This window comes from Saccopteryx bilineata, chromosome 12, assembly GCF_036850765.1.
Source record: "Saccopteryx bilineata isolate mSacBil1 chromosome 12, mSacBil1_pri_phased_curated, whole genome shotgun sequence".
Taxonomy (NCBI): Eukaryota; Metazoa; Chordata; class Mammalia; order Chiroptera; family Emballonuridae; genus Saccopteryx; species Saccopteryx bilineata.
This window is the reverse complement of record NC_089501.1, coordinates 23,815,252-23,842,211: the sequence shown is the minus strand read 5'-3', so window position 1 is coordinate 23,842,211 and position 26,960 is coordinate 23,815,252. Positions and strand designations below refer to the sequence as shown.

Below are 26,960 nucleotides of genomic sequence, written 5' to 3'. Positions count from 1 at the left end.
TAAGCTAGAGTGAGGCAATGTTGAGGCACAAGAGATCCAAGTGGTACCTAGGACTGTGAAAAGAGTATTGAGTTATTCTGAATGAAAAGGATTTGTGGGTTTATTAACAGCGACATGATTAATTTAATATGAAAAAAAATCTTTGGCTGACTTATACTGATTTGACTGTAAGAAAACTGGTTAGGAAACCATTGCAATAAAACTGGCAAGAGATAATGAAGCTTACATGGTAGGTATTAGAAAAAGAGAAAATCCAAAGACGTTTCTGAGATCTCCGGCTAAATAAAGAAAATGAAGTCCTCAATAACTGAGATAGAATAAGCTACATATTAACTAAGGTTTGGTTGGAAAGATCTGAATTTCAGCTTGGGCATGTTAATTTTGAGACATCTATTAGATATCCAAGTAGAAATCCTAAGTAGGTATCTGGAATGCAGAAAATATTTGGCTAGAAATATACTTTGGGAAATCATGAGCATACAGATGGTACTTACAGGCATGAAACTTAAGATTATAGTGGGAGTCAGTGAAGATAGAGAAAGGAAGAGAACCAAGACACACGTATGTGAGGGGGTGGGAAAAGTGGGTGGTGTGTAGAGAGAAGAAACCAGAAAAGAAACTGAGAAGAATCTTAAATAAGATAAAGAAATAACTGAGGGAATAATAGCAAAGAGGAGCTAATCAAATCTACTCTGTGAAGTGCTATTGATATATTAAGTAGGATGAGATAGGATAGCATATCTCTAGTAAATTTGGCATGGAAATATTGAAGATAGGTCAGAAATTGCAAACAAACAAACAAACAAACAAAAACTTAACAAAGGTCAGCCTGGCCTGGAAGCTTCCTCTGGCAGCAAAAAGTCCTCCTCAGTTATTAAGAAAATTCCTTGCCCTCCCTACCCACTTTGTGCCCAAGTATAGATCAGGCTCCAGTTCGCATTAAGGTGCCTATTTTCTGATGGATCAATTTGGGACTCTCAGAAATTGCTTAACAATATCCATTCTACCAATGTCTAGCTGTTCCCTTGACTGAGAAATGATGTAAGCCTGTCTATTGCTATCTCTACAACTCTTAAACCTGGTTCATTTTCATCTAAATAACTGAGATTTTAGAATTTCTAGAATTACGTTGGGTTTCAAGGAAGCCTGTTTCAACAATCTTAAAAATCTGGGTATGCTAAACCTTATAAAAATAAATTATAAATTTAAGAAGTGTTCTTTTAGCCCCTACCTCTTTTTATCTTGAAGAATTTTTTTTGTACTATTTCTACCAACCTTCAGCCTATAGATAAGCTTTGATTTTTTCTTTTTTCTTTTTTTGTAGTTGAAGAAATAATACTTTTCCATGTGTGTCTTCAGGAACTCTGAACACAGAATGTACAAGTAATATGACAGAAAGTATAAAATTATAATTTTCAGATATTGTATAAATAGTTAATAATATGAAAAATAACAATATAGATAAAGTTTCATAAAAGGAAGTTTTATCTTCTAAATCTTCCAAATTATTGATTTTCAAAAGCATACAAGGAAGAAAGAATATTGACAGAAGGATGCCTGGAGATATTGGGACACAATGGTAAACAGTGTAAAACATTGAGTGTTAGAAAGATGTCAAAATATGACTCATTATAAAATTCTATTAATAATAATATGTAATCTCATTTTTAATGCAAGACCATTTTAAGACTGCTATATGAGGTAGTACTTGAGGAGCAGGTAATTTCAGGACAATATTTTAAGTGTCTCCATAGTCTCAAATAAAGACTTTGGAGATAGTAGGCTCTAGGAAAGAATATAGAGATTCATCAGTCCCCTGTGACACATCAGGCACAGAATACATGAGTAAGCCCCCTGCAAATATACCTAGGGCTACTGAGTGGCTCCTCTGTCTCTGACCATCTTGTGCCACCCTTTTCAATCCAGGTGTTAGTGTAGCACCAACAGAAAAAGACATAAATAAAATGATTGCCTATTGGTATCCGTTTCCATACATAATGCTCACAAAAATTAGGGGATATCTTATCACTTCATATTCATTTTGAAATAGCCCTTAATTCTTGTTAGCAGCATATTAATCTTAAGTATCTATATCCCATGATTTCCAAATGTGTCTATACTACACATGATAAAATTTTATTTAAAGAATATATGTCTTGTGCCTTATGCAGGAAGGGTCTTATTTGAAGTACCAAAACTTTCTTCTATTATATATATTTTATGGCCCTCAAGAGCATGAGGTAATAATATAATAAACCTTTGGAAGGAAAATTCACACATAAAGATATCAACCCACATGCACATATATTTATGTATGTTATGTGTGAAAAAAATTACAAAGAAAAATGAAGAATAATTAATACTAGAATCAGAGAAATTGTTACCTTTTGGTTGCAATAGGGAGGATGTGCTTTTAGTGAGATTCAAAGGCTCCAAGGTCTGGTTAATGTCTATTTTTAAGCTGAGTAACAGGTTTATGGATATTGGTTTTATATATGATCGATTTCATTTTAAAATTTGTAAAATGAAAAGTCACATATAAGAAATGTTATATCATGAATATCTGAGTTTTTAAAAAATTATATTTATCTATGGCACCTGGAGGGATTCTGATAAGACCTCACGGAAACGTTTTGATGTGCAAAATGTCATACTTTTTTTTTTCAGTCCAAAAGGATATAGTCCGAATCCTCCCCAGTTTAGACGTTGAAGTCAAAGACATTACTGACAGTTATGATGCCAATTGGTTTCTTCAGCTGTTGTCTACACAAGATCTCTCTGAAATGACCAGTAAAGAGTTCCCCATAGTGGCAGAAGTCATAGAAGCATCTCCAGGGAACCTGCTACCCAGAAACATTTTACAGCCTGGGAAAACCATTGTGATTCACAAAAAGTACCAGGCATCAAGGATCTTAGCTTCAGAAATCAGAAGCAGTTTTCCTAAAAGACACTTTTTAATCCCCACTAGCTATAAAGGCAAATTCAAGCGGCGACCTCGGGAGTTCCCAACAGTTTATGACCTCCAGATAGCGAAGAGTGAAAAGGAACCTCTCCACGTGGTGGCCACCAAAGCCTTTCATCTCCCTCACGAGGAGTTGTCATCCATAGCTGTTGGGGACCAGTTTTTAGTGCATCACTCACGGACGACTGAAGTCTTCTGTGAGGGAATCAGAAAAGTGGTGAATGTCCTGGCCTGTGAAAAAATCCTCAAAACATCTTATGAGGCAGCCCTACTCCCTTTGTACATGGAAGGAGGCTTCGTGGAGGTGATTCATGACAAGAAACAGTACCAGATCTCTGAGCTTTGTGCGCAGTTCCACTTGCCCTTCAATGTGAAGGTATCTGTGAGAGATCTTTGCATTGAAGAAGACATTTTGGCTGCTACACCAGGACTGCAGTTGGAGGAAGCTATCACAGACACTTATCTACTCATAAGTGATCTTGCCAACCCCACAGAATGCTGGGAAATTTCAGTCAGCCGCTGGAATATGACTGTTCAGTTAGTTAATAATGTGTTTCAGGATACAGGATCATTTCTAGTCAGGACTCTGATTGAAGAGATCACTGAAGAACAGTATTACATGATGAGAAGATATGAAAGCTCTTTCTTGAACCCCCCACCTCGCCCTCCCAAACATCCCTCAGTGGAAAAAGCAAAGCTAGCTCTGCTCAACTTAGCAGAAGAAAGGACAGCGGGTCTACCTAAGTCTCCCAAGGTAAGGCTCTAATTTTGCAGTTTTCCTTCTTGAGTGTTTTTCTTGAGGCAATTTATTTCAAGTCTCTTCTGAGTTTGTTTTTTGCTTACTTTTCTTTCTTTCATGCCATATTTGAAATGAGCCTTTCTGATGCACAGTAGATGAATGAATATCAACAGAGCATAAGCTGTTGCAGCATTTTGTATTTTGATGCTTAACTAGTAAATGTGACAAGAAGTATATATTGAATTAGAAATAGCAGGGTTGACATTTGGATATGCTGACCCAAATTGCCGTTTCATTGGGTTTTAGTAATTAGAAATGTTTTCTAAGGTGCCTCAGAAGCAAATCTCTTATATTTTGAAAGCGCTGATCATTTTTTTCTAAGTAGAGTTGTTATAATACTTCATCCAGGAAATGAGTATACAAAACACTCTCTTCTGCTGGGGGTTTACCAGTAGCACGCATCTATAACACATGTCTTCATTTTGTTTTAAGTGCAGAAAGATGTAAAAATATCTTGGCAGAACTATGTGTGAGCATAGGAGCATCTGCCCACATTCTGCCTATCTGAGAATTGTAATCGTTAACAGTTATATTGGAAAACAAAATCAATGAAATCGCCGACAATATGAGTTCATCACAAAATCAGCAACTCCATAACTACTCAAAAGATTTTTGGAAGAGGAAGGATTGCAGCTTCATTTCTGTTGGGAGTTTTTGCCTTTTGCAAACTGCCTGCTGAGAGCCTGGAAAGCACTTGCCCTTACGCAGTGCAGCGCGGGTCGTTTATCTGGCCGGCAGTGGTGCTGTGGTGTGTGGGAAGAGTGCGTTCTGGCCTGGCAGATGTTGTGCTAGCAGCTTGGGGAAACAAAGCCATTAGTGAAACAAAGAGAGACGCTGTGTTTACTCTCTATAGTCGGGAATGATAGCTGCCTCAGGCTTCACGTCTGTGGGTATGGAACTACTTTTAATTCTACATCTCAGAGTTTGCATCCTGATTGTATGCTAGGAAGAAAAATCCAGTAAGAATCTTCAAACTCATCTTCAGAAGAAGATAAACCAGCCAAAATTTTCTTTCCAGAAAAAAACAACTTGGAAGGAGTCATTGTGAATTAAACAACTGTTCCCAAATAATGTTACCATGCTTCTGTTAATGTGAAATGTATCCGGCTGCCTCAGTGGAATATATTTTTATTACTTAATTGAACAATGTGAGAGATGGAATCAATGCTGGTTTGTTTTTTAGGTTTAAGCAGAACAATGCTCCTTACTCCCAAGGAGTCCCATCCCCAAAATTTAAGAACCTGTGAATATGTTACATTGAATGGCAAAAAATACTTTTCATATAGGCTTAAAATTAAGGACCATAAAATGAGATTTCCTTGGATTATCCCAGTAGGTCCAATTTAATTGCAAAAATTCTTAAAAGAACTTTTCCCAGTTGAGGTCAGGATTGGAGAGAAGTGACTACAAAATAATCCAGAGAAATGCAGCATTGCTGACTTTGAAGATGGAGGAGAGGAGCCTTGAGCCAAGGATTTAGATGGTGTCTAGAAGCTAGGAAGACAAAGAAACCTTCTTGCTTAGAGACAATGAGACTCATGTCAGATTTCTGATTTACAGAACCCTATGATAATAAATTTGTATTGTTGAAGGCACTAAGTTACAGTAACAGTAGGAAGTTAATATAGGACATAATGTTGGGAGGGAGGTATAAATAAAAACTTTAGATTAAAAAATCTATATTTTAGAACTTGTTTTGTTGTCAAAGTGGATTTTATTCTTTTCTTTTTAATAAATGTATTATATCATATATCCATGAAGAACCTAAGGGTACAGCTAAGCTCCAGGGATATTTGGAAGCACGATCTCAAATGTAGCCAGAGTATACCTTACTTTTCATCACAAATTGCTTTGTTTTCACGGGCTAACTTTATTCATACGAGGCACTCTGCTGAAAGTTTCTACACCTCATTGTTTCACACTAGGCAAGAATATAATATCTTTGTTTGATTCCAATTTAAAAAGAGAGAGACTTTGGATTACGTGTCCATCTTCTGGTTCAATCAACTCATTGGAAGCCCCAATGAGAGTCAAGATTGGTGAGGAAAAGAATGAGGACTGGTTGTCTCAAATAATACTTGATGTCATTCCAGTCAGAAAGGAAAGAATCAAAAATCCTACACTAAAAAAGCATTCATAGAAAAATACATTAACATTTTTTAAAATGCCTTTGACAAATGTCAGGTGAAAATAATGTGTTTTATTAAGGGAGAAACTCATAAGCACAACAATGTTATGTCTAGACAATGGTTTTGGAAAAATCTTTAGCCTTACTCCTATGATTCTTCTTTATTCTCACACTACTACTATACTCACAGCACTTTTAACACCAGATGTGTGAGAATTTTTCTACGCCAACCAATTCTGTGACACAAGCTGGGTAGCCTATAACTTAATTCTGATAATATCTACTTGGAGATAGCATCAGATCCCCCCGGTTAATTTGGGCTCAGTCTCACAAGACTGCTCTTTTACTGCTCAGACCCTACCTGGATCCTTGTGTTTGGTTCTGAGTCCCACTTCCAAAGAATATTGATTAACTGAAGTTTCTCTACAATGTTAAACATTTGTTAAGATGTTAAAAGTTTCAGGAAATACCTTCATCTGAATGACTTGGTACTAGATATTATTTATTTTATACATTTAAAGAGCTACTCTGTAACAAAGAGTACATTCTTCTTTTTCATTACAAAATTGGTTGAGAGTCAAGGGCAGACAATTTTCATGTAATTTGTGGAACACATCTGTCCCCAAAATGGATATAGCAGAAATTAGGAGTTCATTGATGTTGTCTAGAGATTTCTGCTTGGTTGAAAGTTTAGCAGTCAGTTGAGAAGGTTCTATGATTCTTTATGATTAGTGATGATTAGTGTCATCAAATCTAGTATAGGTAGACAAAGAACTATATTTTCCTTGAATTCACTTTTAAAATGTCAAGGCTAATATACTTTATTTGTGTTTATATCTACTGACCTCATTTTCAACAATTTTATTTTTGGACCATGAAGATAGGAATCTGCTGCCTAACCAGGTGGTGGTGCAGTGGATAGAGCATTGGCTTGGGTCACTGAGGACCCAGGTTGGACACCCCAATGCTGCTGGCTAGAGTGCAGGCTCACCAGTTTGAGCGTGGGGTAGCCGGCTTGAGGATGGGATTATAAACATGACCCCATGGTCACTGGTTTGAACCCAAAGGTTGTTAGCTTGAAGCCCAAGGTCATTGACTTGAAGCTCAAGGTTGCTGGCTTGAGCAAGGGGTCACTGGCTCAGCTAGACCCCCCTGGTCAAGGCACTCATGAGAAAGCAATGAATGAACAACTAAGGTGCCACAACTATGAGTTGATGCTTCTTATCTCTCTCCCTTTCTGTCTGTCTGTCTGTCTCCCTTTCTCTCTCTCTCTCTCTCTCTTGCTCAGAAACAAAATAAAAAAGAGAAATCTGCTTAGTGGATAATTTTTGGAATATAAACAGAAACTTTGTTTATATGTCAGTTTCTGCATAATCTACTTGAAAAGTCTTCCAACCATTTCTTATCACGATGTCATTCTTCCATATATTTATTTTATATTTCTTCTGATATCTCCATTAAAGCTTTTCTATGTATACTTTTGAAATGATTGGATAAAACATTTTCTTAATATCTAAATTTAGGAAGCTGCCATCGAAAATGAGCCCCTAAGATTTTGGACTATAGGTAAAATATTACTTTAAACTCAAAGAACAATTTGTAAGGGTTATCCAGAGTTTAAATATTCAAACTCATTTAACTAATTAAAATATTTTTTTACATTTTCAGAGAAGAGTATCAGATGCTTCATTGTAGAAGTTTCCTTTTGCCTTCCCAGAGAATCACTAACTTGGCTAGATCATTTTTTTCACTGTTAAATAACAGGGCAGATGTATGGGCTGTCTAAGAGTAAGAAACTAAATGTACTCAGTATCAGCCAAATTAACCTGGACTATGAATAGTTATAAACCCTATGAGTTTATCTAAAATATTTAAAAATTAAAAATATGCAAAGACAGGTTATGGGAACGAGGTAGGTTAAATAGACATCTTGGTTTCCCAAGGTAAGACTGTCAACTTTTCTCTAGTTTTAGTAATACCAAATTAAGAGAACATCGATTGTGGTAGAATTTTGAGAATTGTAATGCGGATATGAGCAGGGACAGCTGAGGGCAGAGACAGTTATCAACAGAGATGACAGCACGTCTCAAGGCCTATGATGTTTTACACTGAAGAGTTTTACTCTTTGCTTCACAAATATGATAATGAAATGGTAGAATAATATATGGGGTCATAAACAAATGGATGAAAATATACCAAGTGACCCTACAAAAAATTTTAGGCTTACGACAATGTAGAAATAGTATCTTTAAGATCTGTACATTCTAATTCTTAATCAGATGAAAACAATATACTAAATAAATGAGGCTGGGCCTAAAATTATGTCCTAAGTAGGAATCTGATGGGGTAAATTCTCCTCCTTCAAAGCTTAGTTTCTGTGTCAGAAGTAGTTTCAGAGAGTTTGAAAGAACATATACTCACTGGAGTTTTTGCCTGTCGGAGATATATATGGCTTTGACTTCTGAGTACCACACAGGAGAAATGTAACTTCTGATGAAAGAGCCTATAACCAGATAGAAAAACAAACCTTTGGTTGAAAGATGAGATATCCCACTCCTTCAGAGACTGCAACTGGGACCAGAAATCTTGCATTTCACTAACACTGTTTGGCTGTTTAATGCCCAGGTGTCCTCTTGGCTGCCAGAATTTCTAGATTTCTGTTGGACAAGAACACCCATAGGAAACATTAAGGCCAAAAGCAAGGGAGGCAGTAATGGCAAGGTACTATGAATTGAGCAGAAAACAAACCCTGTACCAGAATTGGAATGAGGGCTGAAAAAGGCAGAAGGAAAGCAGTAGTTTCTGGGAGCTGCAGAGAGAACATCTTAACCAACAGCTGCTGCTGGGTGCTAAGACTTTCTTCAGATCTAGTGTGATAGAGAGGCTGAAAAGTGTTAAAGAAACCCCATATCCTGGGCTGAATTTAGATCTGTAGACCAGCGATATTCAACCTTTTTTTTTTTTTTTATCTCATGGCATACGTAAACTAATTACTATAATTCTGTGGCACACCAAAAAAGTAATTTTCTTTTTTCTGATCTGACAAAAGAAATTAGGTATAATTTTGATTCATTCATACTTGATGGATATTGTGTGGCTGTTGTCTTTTTTTTTTATTTGACAATCTAAAGGGAAAGAGGTCAGTGCCCCAGACTAAATAGTCAAGTATTGCATGTTTTAAAAATTCTTGCAGCACACCATTTGAAAATCAGTGCTTGAGAATAGTATTCTATGCATTCATTTGCCTTCTATAGAATTTAGACATACACAAAAATGGTGTGATTTGTTTATATTTTTGTTAACTTGGTGTGGTATAAAGACATTAAAGCATTTGAATATACAACCACCTTTTACACTTCTGCAGGCTGATATCTACCCACTCTTGGTGTATGCTTTTGCTCTAACAGAGAAGTTGTATTTCCCTATAAATAGGGAAAATTAATGTTCTAGCAATTTTCAAGCACCAAAGTCTTGAAGGTGAAATGTGGACATACTCTAAAAATTGGGATCTTATATCTGATTAATAAGAAAATTAAGGGAACTTATGATAAAAAAATATATATATTGAGGAAAGTCAACTGTGAAATACAATTTTAACAGATAGTTGAGCTGTTCTTAGAGCAAGACATACAGTTCCGTGCATCGTTTTTGTGTTGCCTTAAGGTTTATAGGCTAGTTGCCATCAGCCAGTTAACAGCCGAGTAGCAAGAAGAGAAAAAAAAGAAGGAAGAAAGAGCAAAAGGTGAATAATGAAATGCTGAGTTGAAAATTAGACAAACCAGAGTTTCAACTGAAAACTTGCAGGTAGAAATCTGTGCCCATTAGGAAGTATAGAATATAAATTCTTTCTGTGCTTCTGGAGGTAAGAGAATAATCATAACTTCTGAAGTTTCACTCTAGGCATGACTTGCAGTACATTAATATTTCTAGCTAGATAGCTGAAGAATGGTTCAAATAAATTTTAAATAAAAAAGAATTGGTGAGAGGAAGGTATTAGAAAACGTTGCCTGACTTTAAGGGAATTTCAACCAAAAAATGAACAAGTTATCAAACTACTAACAAAATATATATTCTTTTTAGAGAGTTTATGTCCAAAGAACACTGTTTTCATAGTGTAATTATTTAAGTACATACACCCCTATTTGGAAATGCTTGAATAAACCAAAATTTTAGCTCTCTTTAAACTTTCAACCAACTGACAATGTTCTCACCCGAAGAGTGAGGAAGGGCTGATAAAAAACCTTAGTTAATACTGTTTCTCTCCTCCCTCTCCCATCCTTGGAGTCAAGAATTAAAATGCCATCAACTCCGAGATGATTATATTTTCAGTGGTAGGATTACTTTTCAGCTGCAAATATTTATATACATACGAGTTAAAAAATATGTTTTCCAAATGGACTGGCAAAATAATTGAATGGGATTTGGAGTAAATCATTTCACATTAGATTTCTGGCATTTAAGAAGGTTAGAACAGTTTTCACTTTCTAAAACCTCGAATCCCCTGTTTAGAAATGACCAGAAAAATCAGCAGTTTGGAATGTTCACCGCACAGTGCATATAAAATGAGGGCACTTGAATTGTCAACTTCCAATAATCTCTGTAGGAATTTTAGTACCTAGAATCATTGAGTTGAATGTGGGCTCACTAGATATTCAAGTTCTGTTCTTTGAAATCACTATCTTGCGTTTTGTTTTATAAATTTTTAGAAATACGAAGAGTAGTTGGAGAATTCTAGAGGAATTCCAGCTGGCTTTGTAATCTCCAAAACTGATTTATCTGAGTTTTCCATGACCATATTTATCAGTTTTGAATTTATTTCATAATAAAAACCTTGCCTAGAAATAAATTGGTAAGATATAAGCTATATATTTGAGCAAATAAATTTTACTACAACTACCCAGTTTCTTGCAAGGCAAAAATTACTTTTAAATCTTTTGGCGATGTTTTCATTGATGCTTTGCTTTCCAAACCAAATTTTCTGGGTAAATATTAAGAAGGAAAATGAGTATAAGGTGTCAATGAAAGAATGCATACAGATAAGCTTCCAAAAATAAGTACTTTTTTCCCCTCAAATTTTCCAAGTATAAAACTCAAGAACAAAAAAAGTCTATCTTAAAAATAGAAGAGAGTAGTAAGTGAAAATGAACCTTGAATTTAGGAGACCAGAGGGTCCATAAACACTCTAAATTTCAGTGGTAGAAATGATTCTTCCAAATGCATTATTTAAGAGCAAACTCTCAGCCAGCATATTATAGAACTAAACTTTTTTTTGTTATACTTCATCCAGAATCTAACTTTAATATGATTATAATGTGATAGAAAGCCTCTACCCCTTACATTATTATCAAGCTACAGTTTTAATGAAACAAGTTGCTTTCAGCTATTTTGAAAGTCATGCCATTTGTTGAAGCATTTACCATGAACCAACTACATAGCTCATTTTAAATCTGATGAGGAAAGAAAAAAATTAGAGGAAATCTTATAAATCAGAAGGCCACTGACTAGAAAGTTAGCCAAATGGAATAAATGTATATAAAGACCATAAGAACTATCTACTATCTATTGTTATTTATGTGGATAAAAAGTTGAAAACGGTTGATTGAGAAATTATGGAGTTACATAATATGTAAAACTCAAGAAATACCTGTTTTCCTAATGTAAGAGATAAGAATGTAATTTTAATATTTGACATTATGCTTATTTAGATCACTAAACTTTTATACTGTTTGTTCTTAATGGAAGTTTGTTGCTTTCAAAAGATTTCCAAATCTTAACTAATGTTCAAAAAATATGCAATTGCCATATAATGAAATAGAATAAAACACAAAGTCATGTAAGGTCATTGTTATCCAAGAATGGGAACTGTCCTGAACTGTGATCATATCTACATTTTCCATTCATATTAGACTCACCCCTAGCCATATTCTCTTTCACATGGTTATAAGGCATTTTGTGTTCAATAAACTATCCACTGGTCTATGATCCAGACTTTTCTCAGTCTTCTGTAAGTAAAACACAACCAGCTTGCTCTGGCTAGGGAGCTTAGTTGGTTAGGCCATCATTCCCATATACCAAGGTTGCGGGTTCAATCCCTGGCCAGGGCACGTACTAGAATCAACCAATGAATGCATAAATAAGTAGAACAACAAATAAACCTCTCTCTCTCCCCTCCTCTTTTATACACACACACACACACACACACACACACACACACACGCATCAGATTTAAAATTATTTATGTAGCCTGACCTGTGGTGGCTCAGTGGATAAAACGTCGACCTGGAATGCTGAGGTCGCCGGTTTGAAAACCTGGGCTTGCCTGGTCAAGGCACATATGGGAATTGATGCTTCCTGATCCTCCCCCCTTCTCTCTCTACTCTCACTAAAAATCAGTAAAGTGACTGAAACCATGAGTAAAGGGTACTACTGTAAATGGTTAATAATATCCTGTGAGAGAAGATGAAACGGGACAGTGTGTGGTTTATGGGGGGAAAAGATAGACTTCTGTGAGGAATTTAAAAATATAAGGAATAAAAAAATACACAAAAGCCTAAAAATAAGCAACATAAATGCATATTTTAATCCTTATAAAAGCCAGAAAACCTAGTCCAAAATTATCATCCCTATTGTATAGGTAATTAGTGTTCTTCAAAATTAGGTAACATTTAAAGACCAAAAAAAATTTGAATTATTGTTCTTTTGGTATAAATAATGGACAACAGTTTAAGAGACTCGGTACCATGGATAATATTTATAATTTAAGAATTAAAATTCAAGCCATGGCAGACTACTGCTAACCCCCAACCCCCCCCACACACACACACACAAATGTGGAAATCATCTATGTACTTAATTTGTATGTAACTTAAAATTTTATAGTTCTATAAGTTGTCAAAGGAAATTTCTCTAAAATGTAGCCTCCTCTGCTAGGGACCCACATTGATCTAGGCTTCTTTTGGAACATGAGTGGTTGTTGTTATGTTATTGTATAAAAAAAGGCAGAGAACCATAAACTGAGGAAAATGCACTAATGAGGATCACTCTGGCTCTGTCCGCTGCATTTGTTTAATTGGCCATAGACAGTTAATCTGGGTTTATTTGGGGTGAGAAGTGTAAGTCTGCCTTATGCCTTGAAGTAGAGGGGATCTGGATACTAGTGAACAATTGAAGGGTTACCATAGTGTCTCAAAAAATTAGTCGTAAAAAAAATTAGTCGTATTTAATACTCCTTTGTTATTTGTTATCTCTGCATAGGCCACCATCATTCACTAAACCAGACATCTAGAAACAGTCCTTCCTTTTTTCCTGTTTTCTCCTCTTTCCACTTATCAGTCATTAAATTCTGTGGATTCTACTTCTTTAGCATCTCTTGAATATTTATCTTCCAACTTCAGGTTTTCATGATTTCTTTTATAGATTAGTGAGGTCATCCCTTATGTAGTCTTTTTATTTCTAGTCACACTACATTTAAATTTATTATTTACATTCTTGATCATTCTAAAAGGATAAAATTACTAGGTAACTCTTACTAAAAATATGTTGTGCTTTTTAAAAATTTTTTTATTATCTAGCCCAGTGGTCCCCAAACTATGGCCCTTCGGGATTAGTTTTTTAGGCCCAATAAATCCCTGAGGCCATTTATTGGGCCCCCGTTGCACTTCTGGAAAGGGCACCTCTTTCATTGGTGATCAGTGAGAGGTGGTCAGTGAGATGCATCCTGTGCTCCTGGAGTACAGTATGTGGCGGCGCCGCAAAGCGTGGTGTTGCTCACGTACAGTACTACTTCCAGTGACGCGGGACACATGTGTCATGGCTCCGGAAGCACATCATATCACTTGTTACAGCTAGCAGTGACAAATATGGAACCGGACATTGACCATCTTATTAGCCAAAAGCAGGCCCATAGTTTCCATTGAAATACTGGTCAGTTTGTTGATTTAAATTTACTTGTTCTTTATTTTAAATATTGTATTTGTTCTCGTTTTGTTTTTTTACTTTAAAATAAGACATGTGCAGTGTGCATAGGGAGTTGTTTATAGTTTTTTTTTACAGTCCGGCCCTCCAATGGTCTGAGGGACAGTGAACTGGCCCCCTGTGTAAAAAGTTTGGAGACCCCTGATCTAGCCCTTATTGACCGTATTTCCCCATGTATAAGACGCACATTACTTTGGGGCCCGAAACTTGAAAAAACATGTATTACATAAACTTATTGAACTCAAGTTTTATTCATCATAAAATTCATACAACTTCTCATCACTGTCAAACTCCCATCCATTAGCTAGTGCTTATCTGTGTCTGATGATGAATCACTGTCTTCATATATTGCCTCATCTTCAGTTCCATCTATGGCATTTGAAATGCCACACTTCTTAAATGACTTGACAATGATCTCAATCTTGACATTATCCCAGGGTCTTTTCACCCAGGTACAAACTTCTATAGTTGATTCCTTCAGTCTTCCTGCTGGTGTCAAATTGTCCCCAGAAGACTCATCCATTGGTTCCATTTGTCTCTCATGGCAGCTTTGGAGGGTTTGTTAATACTGACATCGAGGGGTTGGAGCTAGGATGTCAAGCCTCCAGGTACAATGGCAAGTTTTGTTTTTTGCTCTGCAGCAATCTTCTTTGTGTTTTTTGTTATGTGTGCCCTGAACTGATCAAGCACCAATAGGGAAGGTTTGCATAAGAGCCCACCTGGTCTCCTTCTCCAAACTTTCTCAAACCAGATCTCCCTCTCATCCTGGTCCATCCAACCCTTGTCATGAACGTGAACAATCACTCCTCGCGGAATGTCTTCTTTTGGCATTGTTTTGCATGGAGCCGCTTGGTTCTGTCCTCACAACAAGCCAGAACAACTGTATGATAGCTCTTTTCATGTCCACTTGTCTTCACAGTTACAGTTTTCACCCCCTTCTTATCAACAGTTCTGTTACTTGGGATAACAAATTGAAGGGGAACTTCATCTGTATTTGTAATCTGTCCCGACTCAGACTGATGTGTCTTCCAATACTGAATGACAAAACGATGAAATTCAAGGACCTTCTGCTCATAGCTTTCAGGCATCTTTTGGGCAAGTCTGGTGCATGTAAGCATGCTCAGTCCATTCTGTTTCATGAACCTGAAGCACCATTGTGTCCTCCCTTGAAATCAGTAACTTCTTTTTCATCAGCAATTTTTGCCTCATGCTAAACCATCTTTGTGGATACAGGAATTACAATTGCCCTTTGCTCTTCAAACTATATCTTCAATTCTCTCTCTAAATCAGGCCTTTTGACTGACTTGTCTCTCATGGCCTTCTTATGCCATGGCGTTTTCAGTAGGGTTTCTTCTTCCCATAGCCAGTCTTGGATTGATTTCTCAGTTGGAGGAGGACCAAACTTACGTTCAGCAGCACAATTTCCATTCACTTTTGCAAGTTGAATCACTTTTAACTTAATTCAGCACTGTACAAAATCTTTTCTGAGCTATTTCTGGGCAGAACGTGGCAAAACATAACCTACCGTAACAAACCGGTAACAAGTGCAAAACAGCGCAAAGACAACAAGCGTGAAAAAGCGGGAAATGCAAGTAAAAAATCTGCAACAATGAGTGCAAAAACAAGCGTGAAAAAGCGGAAAATTAAAGTAAAATAATCTAAAACCAGTATAAGACTCACCCAGTTTTTAGACCCCAATTTTTCATAAAAGGGTGTGTCTCATATATGGGAAATAAGGTATTTCTCAAGACTTACTCTTCTTCATACCTTAACTCATATTTATAATTCTGATTCAGCCATATTAAATTTGCCACTTGAAGACTTTATTCTCTCCTGAGTTCCCAATCATTCCAAATGGAATTTAGTTATTATTTTTTTCAACTATTTATTGGGGGCTTACTAAACTCTAAAACACAAAATGATTCTCATTAAATTCTTTCAGTGTTTCTATAATATTAGTGTTATTATTATTTCCAATTTATACACAAGGAAATTCAGGCTCAAAGAGGAGAGTCACTAGTAAGTATTAGACCTAGAAGCCTAATCTTTACCTTTTATCTAAACTACTCTGTGTTGTTACCTGTTCTAAAGAAATTTTTCTGACACTTCTACATTTCTACTCCCAGCTCCTAATTTGGGCTTCCATAATGGCTCTTTTACATAACTATTATATTAATTAGACTCTGTGTTTCTTTAGGCCTAGGAATGTGTGTGTGTGTGTGTGTGTGTGTGTGTGTGTGTTTGCTATAAAACAATCACTCCATAAATATTTATGGGAAGACGGAAAGGAAGGGGGAGAAAGAAAGAAAGGAAGGGCAAAGGGGAAGCAGATTTAATTTAATTTAATTTTTCTCTAAATAAATTCTGTTGCAGTTCATGTATTTTAAAAAGTCTGCAAATGTCACATTTTTAGTAAGTTTTCCAGACTACTGGTTCTTAATATTTGTATGTGGAATATTAAATTTTTATGCAGCCAAACCTGTTAAGATTTTCATTTGTGCTTACTTTTATTGCTTTTAAATATATCCCCATCCAGTAATTCAATACATCTTCATCAGTTCTAAGTGTTTCAAATTTGAATTTATATATCTATATATAGTATACATACACATTAATATACATAAATAGATATATGTATAGGTATATGCGATGTATGTGAGTATACATATTATATATATGTATATATTATATATATGTAGTATATATTACTGAATTCATCTGAATTTTATTATGATTCTAAAATAGTTTAATATCATTTATTAATTCTTTTTCATTTTTTTCATGCTTTATCACAAAATGTATTTCTTTACATAACAGTCTGTTACAGGGTTATTAATTATTTTTCAGTGATCTTTTATTTTATTTTTGAACTAAAAGCACACTTTTAAAATAAGATTCATTATTATGTCTTTATAAAGACTATACTTTCAGGGATCATTTCTATAGTTTGTTATTATGTCTTTATATATAAATATATATTTTTAAATGTTTTATAAGGCATGCCATTTTAAGAAATAGAAAAAAACGCCTGCCCCCTGATGACACAATGAATAAAGCATTGACCTGGAATGCTGAGGTCAGGGGTTCAAAACCCCGGGCTTGCCCAGTCAAGGCACATTTGAAAATCAACCACTTAAAATAGATAATTTCTGCTCTTCTTTCCACCTTTCTCTGTCTCTCTATCCTCTCTTAAATCAATAAATAAAATCTTTAAAAAAGTAATAGAAAAAAAACCCAAAAGAATAAAATAAAATCACCAGTAATCTTATCACATATCTTATTGTATAAATATATTTCTATTATTCATTAACATATAACTCAGGCCCAAATACATGTGTGATTTTATGTTTATCTGTATGTGTGGTAAAGATGAACATATATATTTACATATATGTTTAGTCTCACAGATCATTACATTTGACTTGTGAACCTCCACATTTAATTTTTTTTTAATTTTTAGCAGTTTAGCTTTTAATTGAATGTTGCAAAAGAGGGTTTAGTCAAAAAGACTAAAGTCCATGTCATCATCAGACTCCTCAGATTTTTGTTTCTTTGCTTCCACTTTCTTCTCCTTGGCTCGGGCAGCAGTGGTGGAGGGGCAGGACCTCTGCTGGTGCCGCACTAGCTGCTGGGGAAGGTCCACCAGCCCCTACTCTGCAGATGAGGCTCCCAATGTTGACATTAGCCAGAGCTTTTGCAAACAGGCCTGCCTGGTCAGAATGATTCAACATTACTGCAGCTGCTTAATGAAGGCATTGGTTTTATCCTCTGAAACTGTCACCTCATCGTCATGAGGGCTGAGTAGCTCCAAGACCAGACAGAGGCCATGGTGTAGGCCAGTTCTGGGCCAGCGCTGCTGGGAGTGTTGCTAGTTGTTGGATGAAGTGAGGGCCTCAGTACAACATGACCTGCACTTTCTCCGAAGGACCAGATAGATACCTTAGGGGCAGCTGGGAAAAGGGCTTGAACCTCCACATTTTAAAGTGAGTTACTAGACAATCTATGTAGGACTTGGAAGATGAAAGTCCTACAGTAGTGCCAGCAGCATTAGCCAATCTTGCAACTTGGAAGCCAGGAGCAAATATTTTTTAACTGTAGGAAATTCTCACCTCAGGTCAAGAAAAAAACAACAACACAGTAAAGATTAAGAAGTTAGCAAAGTGAGGAAAGAAGATACTTTTGCAGAGAGTTAATCATATCCTGTGAATTTCTTATCCCCAACACTATGGGTAAAGAAAGTTGGGTTTTTCTCCCTTACATAGGTTATGTGATGGCCATCAAATGATCCATTTGGGGGCTTTGACATTGGGCCATGGAAGGTTGAGGAATATAGAAATTGGCATTTGCCCCATGTCTACAAAGTGTAAAGGTAAGAGACTAGGACTGTGCTTTCCCCACTCCTGTGTTAAGTGAAGTTGAGAGTAAACTGTACTTCTATCAATGGCAGAGTAAATGTATGGTTTCTCCAGAGACATGGTGTGAAGGAACTGTTACCATTAAATGTACTTCCTGGTGTCCAGGAACTGAAGGTGATAGTTGTGACTAGCCTTAGGCAAGTAAATTACAGTGTCATTTCCAATTGGGATGATTTCCATGTATTCTTCAGAAATATTCCATGAATGAATGGGTCAGCTTTTAATGTCTGCCCATCCAAATCACAGAAATATCAGCCACCCAAGAGTGTGTATTCTTTTTCTTTATTCTTTTTCCTCCCTAGACCCTGTGATGGAGAAGTAAAAAAAGAGGAGGGGGACTTAGTGAATAAGGAAGGAGATGGAGAGAGCTAATAATTAAAAATTTAACCATGTTTTCTATGTAATAGATTTAGAAGCTTTGGGAGGGTTTAACTTGTGACAGGGAGAAGTCTTAAATTAGGGAAGTTTTTTGAGCTTTGGTTATTATACTAAAATGTCCCAGAATTAAATGTCTATTATAAAAATATGGATTTTTAATGGACTATTTGTTCACCAAAAGCTATTAAATTTCCCCAAGACGTTTTGCAGAGTTAGAACGACTACTAGTCCACAGAAATTTGAAGGGGTATAAAAGAACATGAATAAAGTTAGTTTCCACTTATATCCTATCATGTCAACTTGCTCAATTACTTGCTCACAAATATGTGTGTGCATGTAGGTATTTTTATATGTATATACCCATGTATGCATATTTCTGTATGTGAGTATATATATTGATATATGCAATGCATTTATCTCCAGCCATCCTTTTGAATGTCAAGTTTTTTATTGTCCAAATAAAATCAAATAAGCCCTCAACTTCACATTGTTTTTGATATTCTCCTTTATTATTTCCAAAAATTATGTGAGCTGTATATTTTCTCTGTAATCTCCTTGGCTTTCTTCCTCTTCCGTTTTTTCTGAATTTTCTTTTTTTTTTAAATTTTATATTTTTGACATATAAAACTATACCTATTAATATATATAACTTTTTTTTAAGTAAGAGGAGGGGAGGGAGATAGTGAGACAGACTCCCACATGTGTCCCAACCGGGATCCACCTGGTGGCCCCTGTCTGGGCCAATACTCTAATTGGCCCAGCTATTTTAGCACTTGAGAATGATGTGCTGGGACCAACTGGGCCATCCTCAGTACTCAGGGTCAACGCTCGAACCAATGGAGCCGTTGGCTGTAGGACGTAAGAGGGAGAGAAAGAGGAGAGGGAGGGGAAAAGAAGCAGATGGTTGCTTCTCTTGTGTGCTCTGACCAGGACATACCTATGCTGGGCTGACACTTTATCCAATGAGCAAACTGGCCAGAGCCTAATGTATATAACTAGACGAGTTTAGTGATAAGTATACACCCATGAGACCTATACACCCATGAGACCTTCAACACAGCCTAAGCCATAAATTTATCTTTCACCTCCAAAGTTTCCTCCTGCCCTCTTTATACCTGCTTTTCACTCTTTGTGTTTGTGTATCATCTCAATACAGATGTTACAACTATGGCAGATTAGTTTGGTCTTTAGTGTTTGAAACTATCAATTCAATTTGTTCTTTTTTTTACTTTTTAAGGAAGTAGGAATTATCCACTTGTGGTTAAAAATGAAGTGTTGAGGGTCTGGTGAGAATAGCTAGAAATAAGAAATGAAACTTCTTAACTCTAATGCCTTGTTTCTTAATCCTTTCCAAGTGTTTTTATCTCACAAAATCATTGTATCTAGAAATAGCTCATGGGCCCTGGCCGGTTGGCTCAGTAGTAGAGCATCGGCCTGGCGTGCAGGAGTCCCGGGTTCAATTCCCAGCCAGGACACACAGAAGAAGCACCCATCTGCTTCTCCACCCCTCCCCCTCTCCTTCCTCTCTGTCTCTCTCTTCCCCTCCCGCAGCCAAGGCTCCATTGGAGCAAAGTTGGCCCGGGCGCTGGGGATGGCTCCATGGCCTCTGCCTCAGGCACTAGAATGGCTTTGGATGCAACAGAGCGATGCCCCAGAGGGGCAGAACATCGTCCCCTGGTGGGTGTGCTGGGTGGATCCTGGTCGGGCGTATGCGAGAGTCTGTCTGACCACCTCCCTGTTTCCAGATTCATAAATATACAAAAAAAAAAAAAAAAAAAGAAATAGCTCATATTTATTGGTTGCTTATTTTTAATAATAATTGTTATTACTTATTACATTCAAATATTTACTTATTTAGTTGTCTAGTTTTAAGCTTAGACAACCTGACTAACTTTAAAATCAGATTAACTTATAATTATTTTAAATAATTTTGTATTTTATTATTTAATACCTTAATTCATAGGGAATTTATATGGTATATTGTATGGGAAAAAGGTTTTTTAAAACAAATGGTTAATACATCTTTCCAGTGTCATATATTTACTAAACTATTCTTTTCCTATCTGTTTTGGAAGTAGTTTCTGGAAGCAGTTTTTCAGTTTACTTGATTTTTTTCATTTCCCTTGCTTATCTTATATTTTAATATTGATATATATCTTTTCATTACTATCTGAAAATTAAAAAACTTTGATTCTTGCCCTGGCCAGTGGTGCAGTAGATGGAGCATTATCCTGGAGTGCTGAGGTCACCAGTTCCATCCAGGGTTGCCAGCTCCACCCTGATGTCTTGGTTCAAGCCTGTTAGGGCACATAATAGAAGCAATCAGTGGATGCTCAACTAAGTGGAACAACCAGGTGATGCTTCTCTTTCTCTCCCTCTTCCTCTCCAAAGAAAGAAAAGACGAGAGAGAGGGAGGAAAAGGTGGAGGGATGAAAGAAAAAATCAGGAAAGAAAGAGAAAGAGAGAGAGAGAGAGAAAGAGAGAGAAAATATGATTCTTGTTATTAATTTGCCATGTTATTTGGGGTAATCTTAGCATCCTTGACTATAGAAAAAGGTTAAAGTAAATAATCAGTACTTTTCATTGAGCCTAAATATTTTACCAACCTGTGATTCTGTAGCTATACATAGTTCAGTAAAGAGTCAAAAGTAACTGAAGATCTTCGTTTCAGTCCCTTAAAATAGCAGTTGGTTGCTTTGCTGTAGCTGAATAATTTTAAAGAGAAGGAGAGGGAGGTATCCATAAATGAGCGCATAGTATGTATCTGGAGGAGATGTGGTCTTCCTGGGGGCATTGCCTGTAAGTTTCTTCGCCTTTGGCACTCAAAGAATGTTCCTTGTCTGTAATGCTTGATTCGATGGAGCCTGTTTTGTGTTCTTAATCCTTTAGATCAAGTAGGAAATTTTCCTTTTCTTACCTCTCTGGGAGGGTTTTGTTCCAAGAACACCTCTTTTCCAAATCACCCATTTCTATTTTAGTCCTGCACTACCAAAACCTGATATGTGGTGAATGTGTCACTCTATTTAATATGCACAAGCACAAGCCAGTATCCCCATTCACCCTTTTTTTTTTTGTTTCATCTTAAAGTTCCCCTGTATTTGTCACCCTTCTTGAGATTCCTTTCCAGGGCTACCAACTCCAACCCTTGTTGCCTCCACTGAGACCCATTCTTTGTGTGTAACTTGTCCCTGATCTCTGTTACATCACACAATGCATCTGATTTTGTGCAGTGAGGAAGCCTGTTTCTTCCTGAAGCTAATTCAATTTGTTTTCAAACAAACATAACAATATTGTTTTTCCCATCTCAAGGGTGTTATATTTGTGACTCTGTTTGGCTGTGAGAGGCCAGAATTAAGGTACTAAGAGGCTATGAAATGAAAGGTAGAAATAGCTTGCTTTTGCAAATGGAAAGAAATTTACCGCCATTTAGCTAAAAGCAGAAGACCTTTCTAATCAAACATTTGACAGCATGACCAGGCTGGGGGGAAAGTGGACCTGTTCAGTTATAATTGGCGCTGCTCACAGAAGTTGATTTCTGTGCATTGTCTGTGCAGCAACAGGAAATATGGTTAATAAAAGCACACGTCAGCCTGATTCAAGCTGTTCTGTAAAGCCCTGCCAGACCACTCTGAGTAACTCTCACTTCCTATTATGAAAACTAAATCTCTAATCATGGTTAGAAGGTAATCAGTCTTTAAAAGAGTGGTCTGCAGAGGTAAGCCGTAGTTCAGATTTGATTGGCAGCATAGGATTTTCAGTCAATAATTCAAAATGAGAAGCGTTTGGAAAAAGCCAGAAACCAAATCAGAAAGGTGATTCTAAAATTTTCCTAACATTGGATATTGATAAATATATTAGAAATTATTTAAGTTGTGTCTTTCCTAGACGTTATAATAATAATAATACATAGTAGTTTTGTGTTCTTGGTCTCATTTGAACCTTGTAACACAACGTTGGGATATGGGTGTCATCACCACTATTTTATAGTGAAGGCAGCTTGCCCAAAGTCCCAGGTTTGCAGCCAGTGTCAGGGTAGGCCTTTCTCCCTGCTCTGCTGCTCGCAAAGCCCAGGCACTGCATATGGTCCAATGATGCCTCCCAGAAAGGTGATATATGAATGTCTCTCAACTTTTCTGCTCTGTTGTTTCTTGCGTTGAATCCCTGTCTATTGTTTTCACCATAGGCAAAACAAAACAACGGGTTTGTTGTAAGGACAGAATCCTAAGAAATAACATGTCTAAAAGTCATAGTATATCACAGGGAATTAATATGCCTTATCTAAAAGATAGCTAAATTTTTCTTGTTTTATTTACAAATTTTATGATTTGAAATAAAGTTTTTTTCCTTTAGATGAGAGATATTATGACTAGACACATCAGTAACATAAGTTTAGAAGCAAGCACATTTTTTCTCTTTATACAAAAATAATATCACTGACACACTGTTGGAGAGACAGGTGTTGTATATAATTTTCCTCATTGGACCTGCACTGATTTTGTATTTCTGTGTGCTAACCACGTGCACAAAGACTATGTTAAGCCAGTACACCTGGAATGTATATTAACATTGCTACTAACTTTTTTTAATGCTATAAAATTATCTCTGTACTTCTGTTTTATCTTCCTCTGAGCGAGAACAAATCTGTTTCTGTATATCCCTCACTCTCTATAGAGAATTTTCCACTTTTGATCAAGTAATCAAATGATTTTGACAGTTTACTTGGAATTCCTTAGCTTTTTTGTGCTATTTTTTCTTTAACTACTAATAATATTGGCAGACATGTCTTATCTCTTTTGTTACCCCTGGATTATCTGTTACAGTGAATACCATGTTTTGAATGAGTGTACAAGTAGCCTCAAACAATGCTCAGAAAGACTTTGTTGAAAGTTGAACGAGGGAATAAATTTTCAAAACAGTTGAGGAAAATATTTGGATTATATACATAGTTCATCCAGTTTCAATGCAAAGTTAAAGGACTCTAAGACTTATTTCTAAGCTATCTGCTACCATACTCAATTGTTTACCGAACTCTACATCAATTGATTAGAATACATAGGTAAAACAAAACAAAAGAAGTGAACAAAAACAATTGTTATCCGGTCTGGAAGACCCTGCAGGGTATTATAGGCCCTGCCAAGGACTCTGATTATTTTCTGTGACTGAGATGAGGAGCCATCAAAGAGTTAGGAGCAGAGATATGACATGATCTGACTATGGTTTAAAGGAATTACTTTAGCTATAAGAATGTCCCAAATGATTAACATTAATAATGCTCAGGATACCGGAGCTTCTTTTCTAAAGTGTGATCTAGAAATTAGAGCCATTTTTGTTCTGGTTTCAAAATATATTTGCAAGTATTTTACTACATTAAAGTAAATAAGAACAATTTTATTTCTCTAATATTATGTTATATTCCAGGCAAGTGGGCAGAAGGTAATGAGGATTGAGTGAAGTAACCTTGTCTGAACACAATTTATAAGGCATAAAAGTTTATTACCTATTCAGAGATAAGTAGGAAAAATCTGCTAGCATGATAAGTTTTCTTGTGTCTTTTCAAAAAAGGATACAAGGACAAAATGTTAAAAAACCTTATTTTTAAATAGGATACTACAATCTGAAAATATATTTTAGTACTATGTTACTGCCAGTAAATGTGTTCTCAAACAATATGGTGGTTCAGACTAAGGCAATAGTTATGAATATCATTTATTTCTTTAATGAAAATGCCAATAATGCTGAAGAAACATTTTACTTTTTCCCCTTTTACATAGATATTTAATACTTACATCCCCAAATAAAAAAAAACATTCCTCTGTGAAGGGGAGGGTGGACCGATGTGCCAACCAAGCTCTGAGTGTCATTATTTTGTGAGTCTGTGGTACAGTCTTTGTATGTGCAAAATATTCATTTCTCCTCAGATAATTAACCAGTTCTCTCAACACCATTTATTCAGGATTATTTCAACAAAGATGCCTTTCAGTGTCTCACCAGTGCTAAGATGGTCTGCGAATAATAAACTGGGTTCTAATCTAGAAACTTTGTGATTCCTGTCAGGCTATCTTCTATCTATCTATCTATCTATCTATCTATCTATCTATCTATCTATCTATCATCTATGTATCTATCATCTACCTATCTATCTACCTATCATCTACCTGACACTGAGGCAGACTGACTTCTTATCTTAAAGTAGAGTGATGTCTCAGACCCTTTAAATTTCAGATTGAATACTGATATCTTGCCTTCATGAGGTTTATGTCATATCAGTGTTTTTCTAATGAGGAATGACACTCATTTAATGGTATTAATTGTCAAGGTATTCTGTATGTTCTTATTTTCTATAATGCATTCAATAAAGAGCTCCCAGAAATAATGTGTATAAATATGGAGTTCTTCACGCACGCGTACTTGGAGAACTGTTGAGACAGATAAGTGAAACATTTTGCTGGTGGTGGTGATGAGTTTGAAATTTACAAGTTTAAGGATGATGTCATACAAAAAAACATGGTTACATAAGTGCAGCAGGGTGTCATACTGGCAAACCCAGGGGATTGGGGATATCTCGGGTCTTTTATCTCCATGACTAGAGATATGTGAGTTCTTTGCTTTCTGGCTAAAGGAAGAAGGTGGTATGGTATGTATGGTGTGTGTTTGTGTGGGTGCACACATGTGCATGTGCAAGAATGCTGGAGATAGCCAGATTTTAACGAAACAGAAAAGTTGAGGGATTTAGAATATGGAAGGGATAACCTGATACCATATATCTGGTTTGTAACAACTAAAATCACAGCTTCAGGAAGATGAATGTTTTTAATAAATGTACCAGTAAATAGAAAGTGTGTGGAGTTAGGTCAAGTAATGACAAGCCATATAAAGGGGGATTTTCCAAGAAACTACACAAATTGGTATAATAGTGACTATGTTCTGAGGGTGAGACTTTTTAAAAGTTGTTTAATTGTTATAAGCACACCTAAAAGATCTACCCTTTTAAAAAACTTTTATCTATATATAAAATATAGTATTGTTGGATATAGGTACAATGCACAACAGATCTCTAGAATTTACTGATTATACTTAATTGATTAACTTAACTTTATAGCCATTGATTAGTGATTCCCATTATTCTTCTCCTTTCAGTCACTGGCAACCACCATTCTAAGCTATTATTTTGTGAATTTGACTAGACACTTCATATAAATAGTGCCATTCAGGTTTGTCTTACTGTGACTGGCTTATTTCATTTAGCATCATGTCCTCAATGTTCTTTCATGCTCTGGCATATAGCAGAATTTTATTCTTTTTCAAAGCTGAATAGTATTCGGCTGTATGTACATAACATATTTTATCTATCTATTCATCCGCCAATGGGCATTTATCTTTTTCTACATCTTGGCCATTGTGAATATCACTGCAATGAATATAAGAGTGCATATAACTCTTTGAGATTCTGATTTTAATTCTTATACCATACAAAAAAATTAACTCAAAATGAATGAAAGACTTAAATGTGCCCTGGCCGGTTGGCTCAGTGGTAGAGTGTCGGCCTGGCATGCAGGAGTCTGGGGTTCGATTCTCGGCCAGGGCACACAGGAGAAGCACCCATCTGCTTCTCCACCACCCCCTCCTTCCTCTCTGTCTCTCTCTTCCCCTCCCACAGCCAAGGCTCCATTGGAGCAAAAAGATGGCCGGGGCACTGGGGATGGCTCCTTGGCCTCTGCCCCAGGCGCTAGAGTGACTCTGGTCGCGACAGAGCAACGCCCCGGATGGGCAGAGCATTGCCCCCTGGTGGGCGTGCCGGGTGGATCCCGGTCGGGCGCATGCGGGAGTCTGTCTGACTGCCTCCCCGTTTCCAGCTTTGAAAAAGTAAAAAAAAAAAAAAAAAAAAGACTTAAATGTAAGATTTGAAACTATAAAACTCTTTTAAAAAAGCATGTAGAAAAAGCTTTGAAACATTGGTCTTGACAATAATGTCTTGGGTATGCTACCAAAGGCACAGGCAAGAGAAGAAAAACAGTCAAGTACAACTATATCAAACTAAAAAGCATCTTTACCACAAAGAAATTTATCAACAGAATAAAAGGCAACCTAGGAAAAGGAAAAAAAAAATTCTTGCAAACCTTATTGGATAAAGAGTTAATTTCCAGAATATATAAAAAATTACTACAGCTCAATATTTTTTTCTTTTTTTTTTCTCATAAATTTTTATTTTAATGGGGTGACATCAATAAATCAGGGTACATACATTCAAAGAAAACATTTCCAGGTTATCTTGTCATTTAGTTATGTTGCATACCCATCACCCGA

General features: G+C 36.3%; 1 protein-coding gene and 1 pseudogene across 1 annotated transcript in view; both read left to right on the top strand.

The window, feature by feature from the left end:
* THEMIS (thymocyte selection associated) overlaps positions 1-26,960 on the top strand; it is a 204,718-nt gene that overhangs the window by 101,186 nt on the left and 76,572 nt on the right. Inside the window, exon 4 of the mRNA XM_066248424.1 lies at positions 2,668-3,716. Coding sequence (XP_066104521.1) covers positions 2,668-3,716 — 1,049 coding nt within the window. The remainder of the gene's footprint in view (positions 1-2,667; positions 3,717-26,960) is intronic.
* Positions 16,779-16,841, top strand: LOC136316564 (small nucleolar RNA U3; annotated as a pseudogene).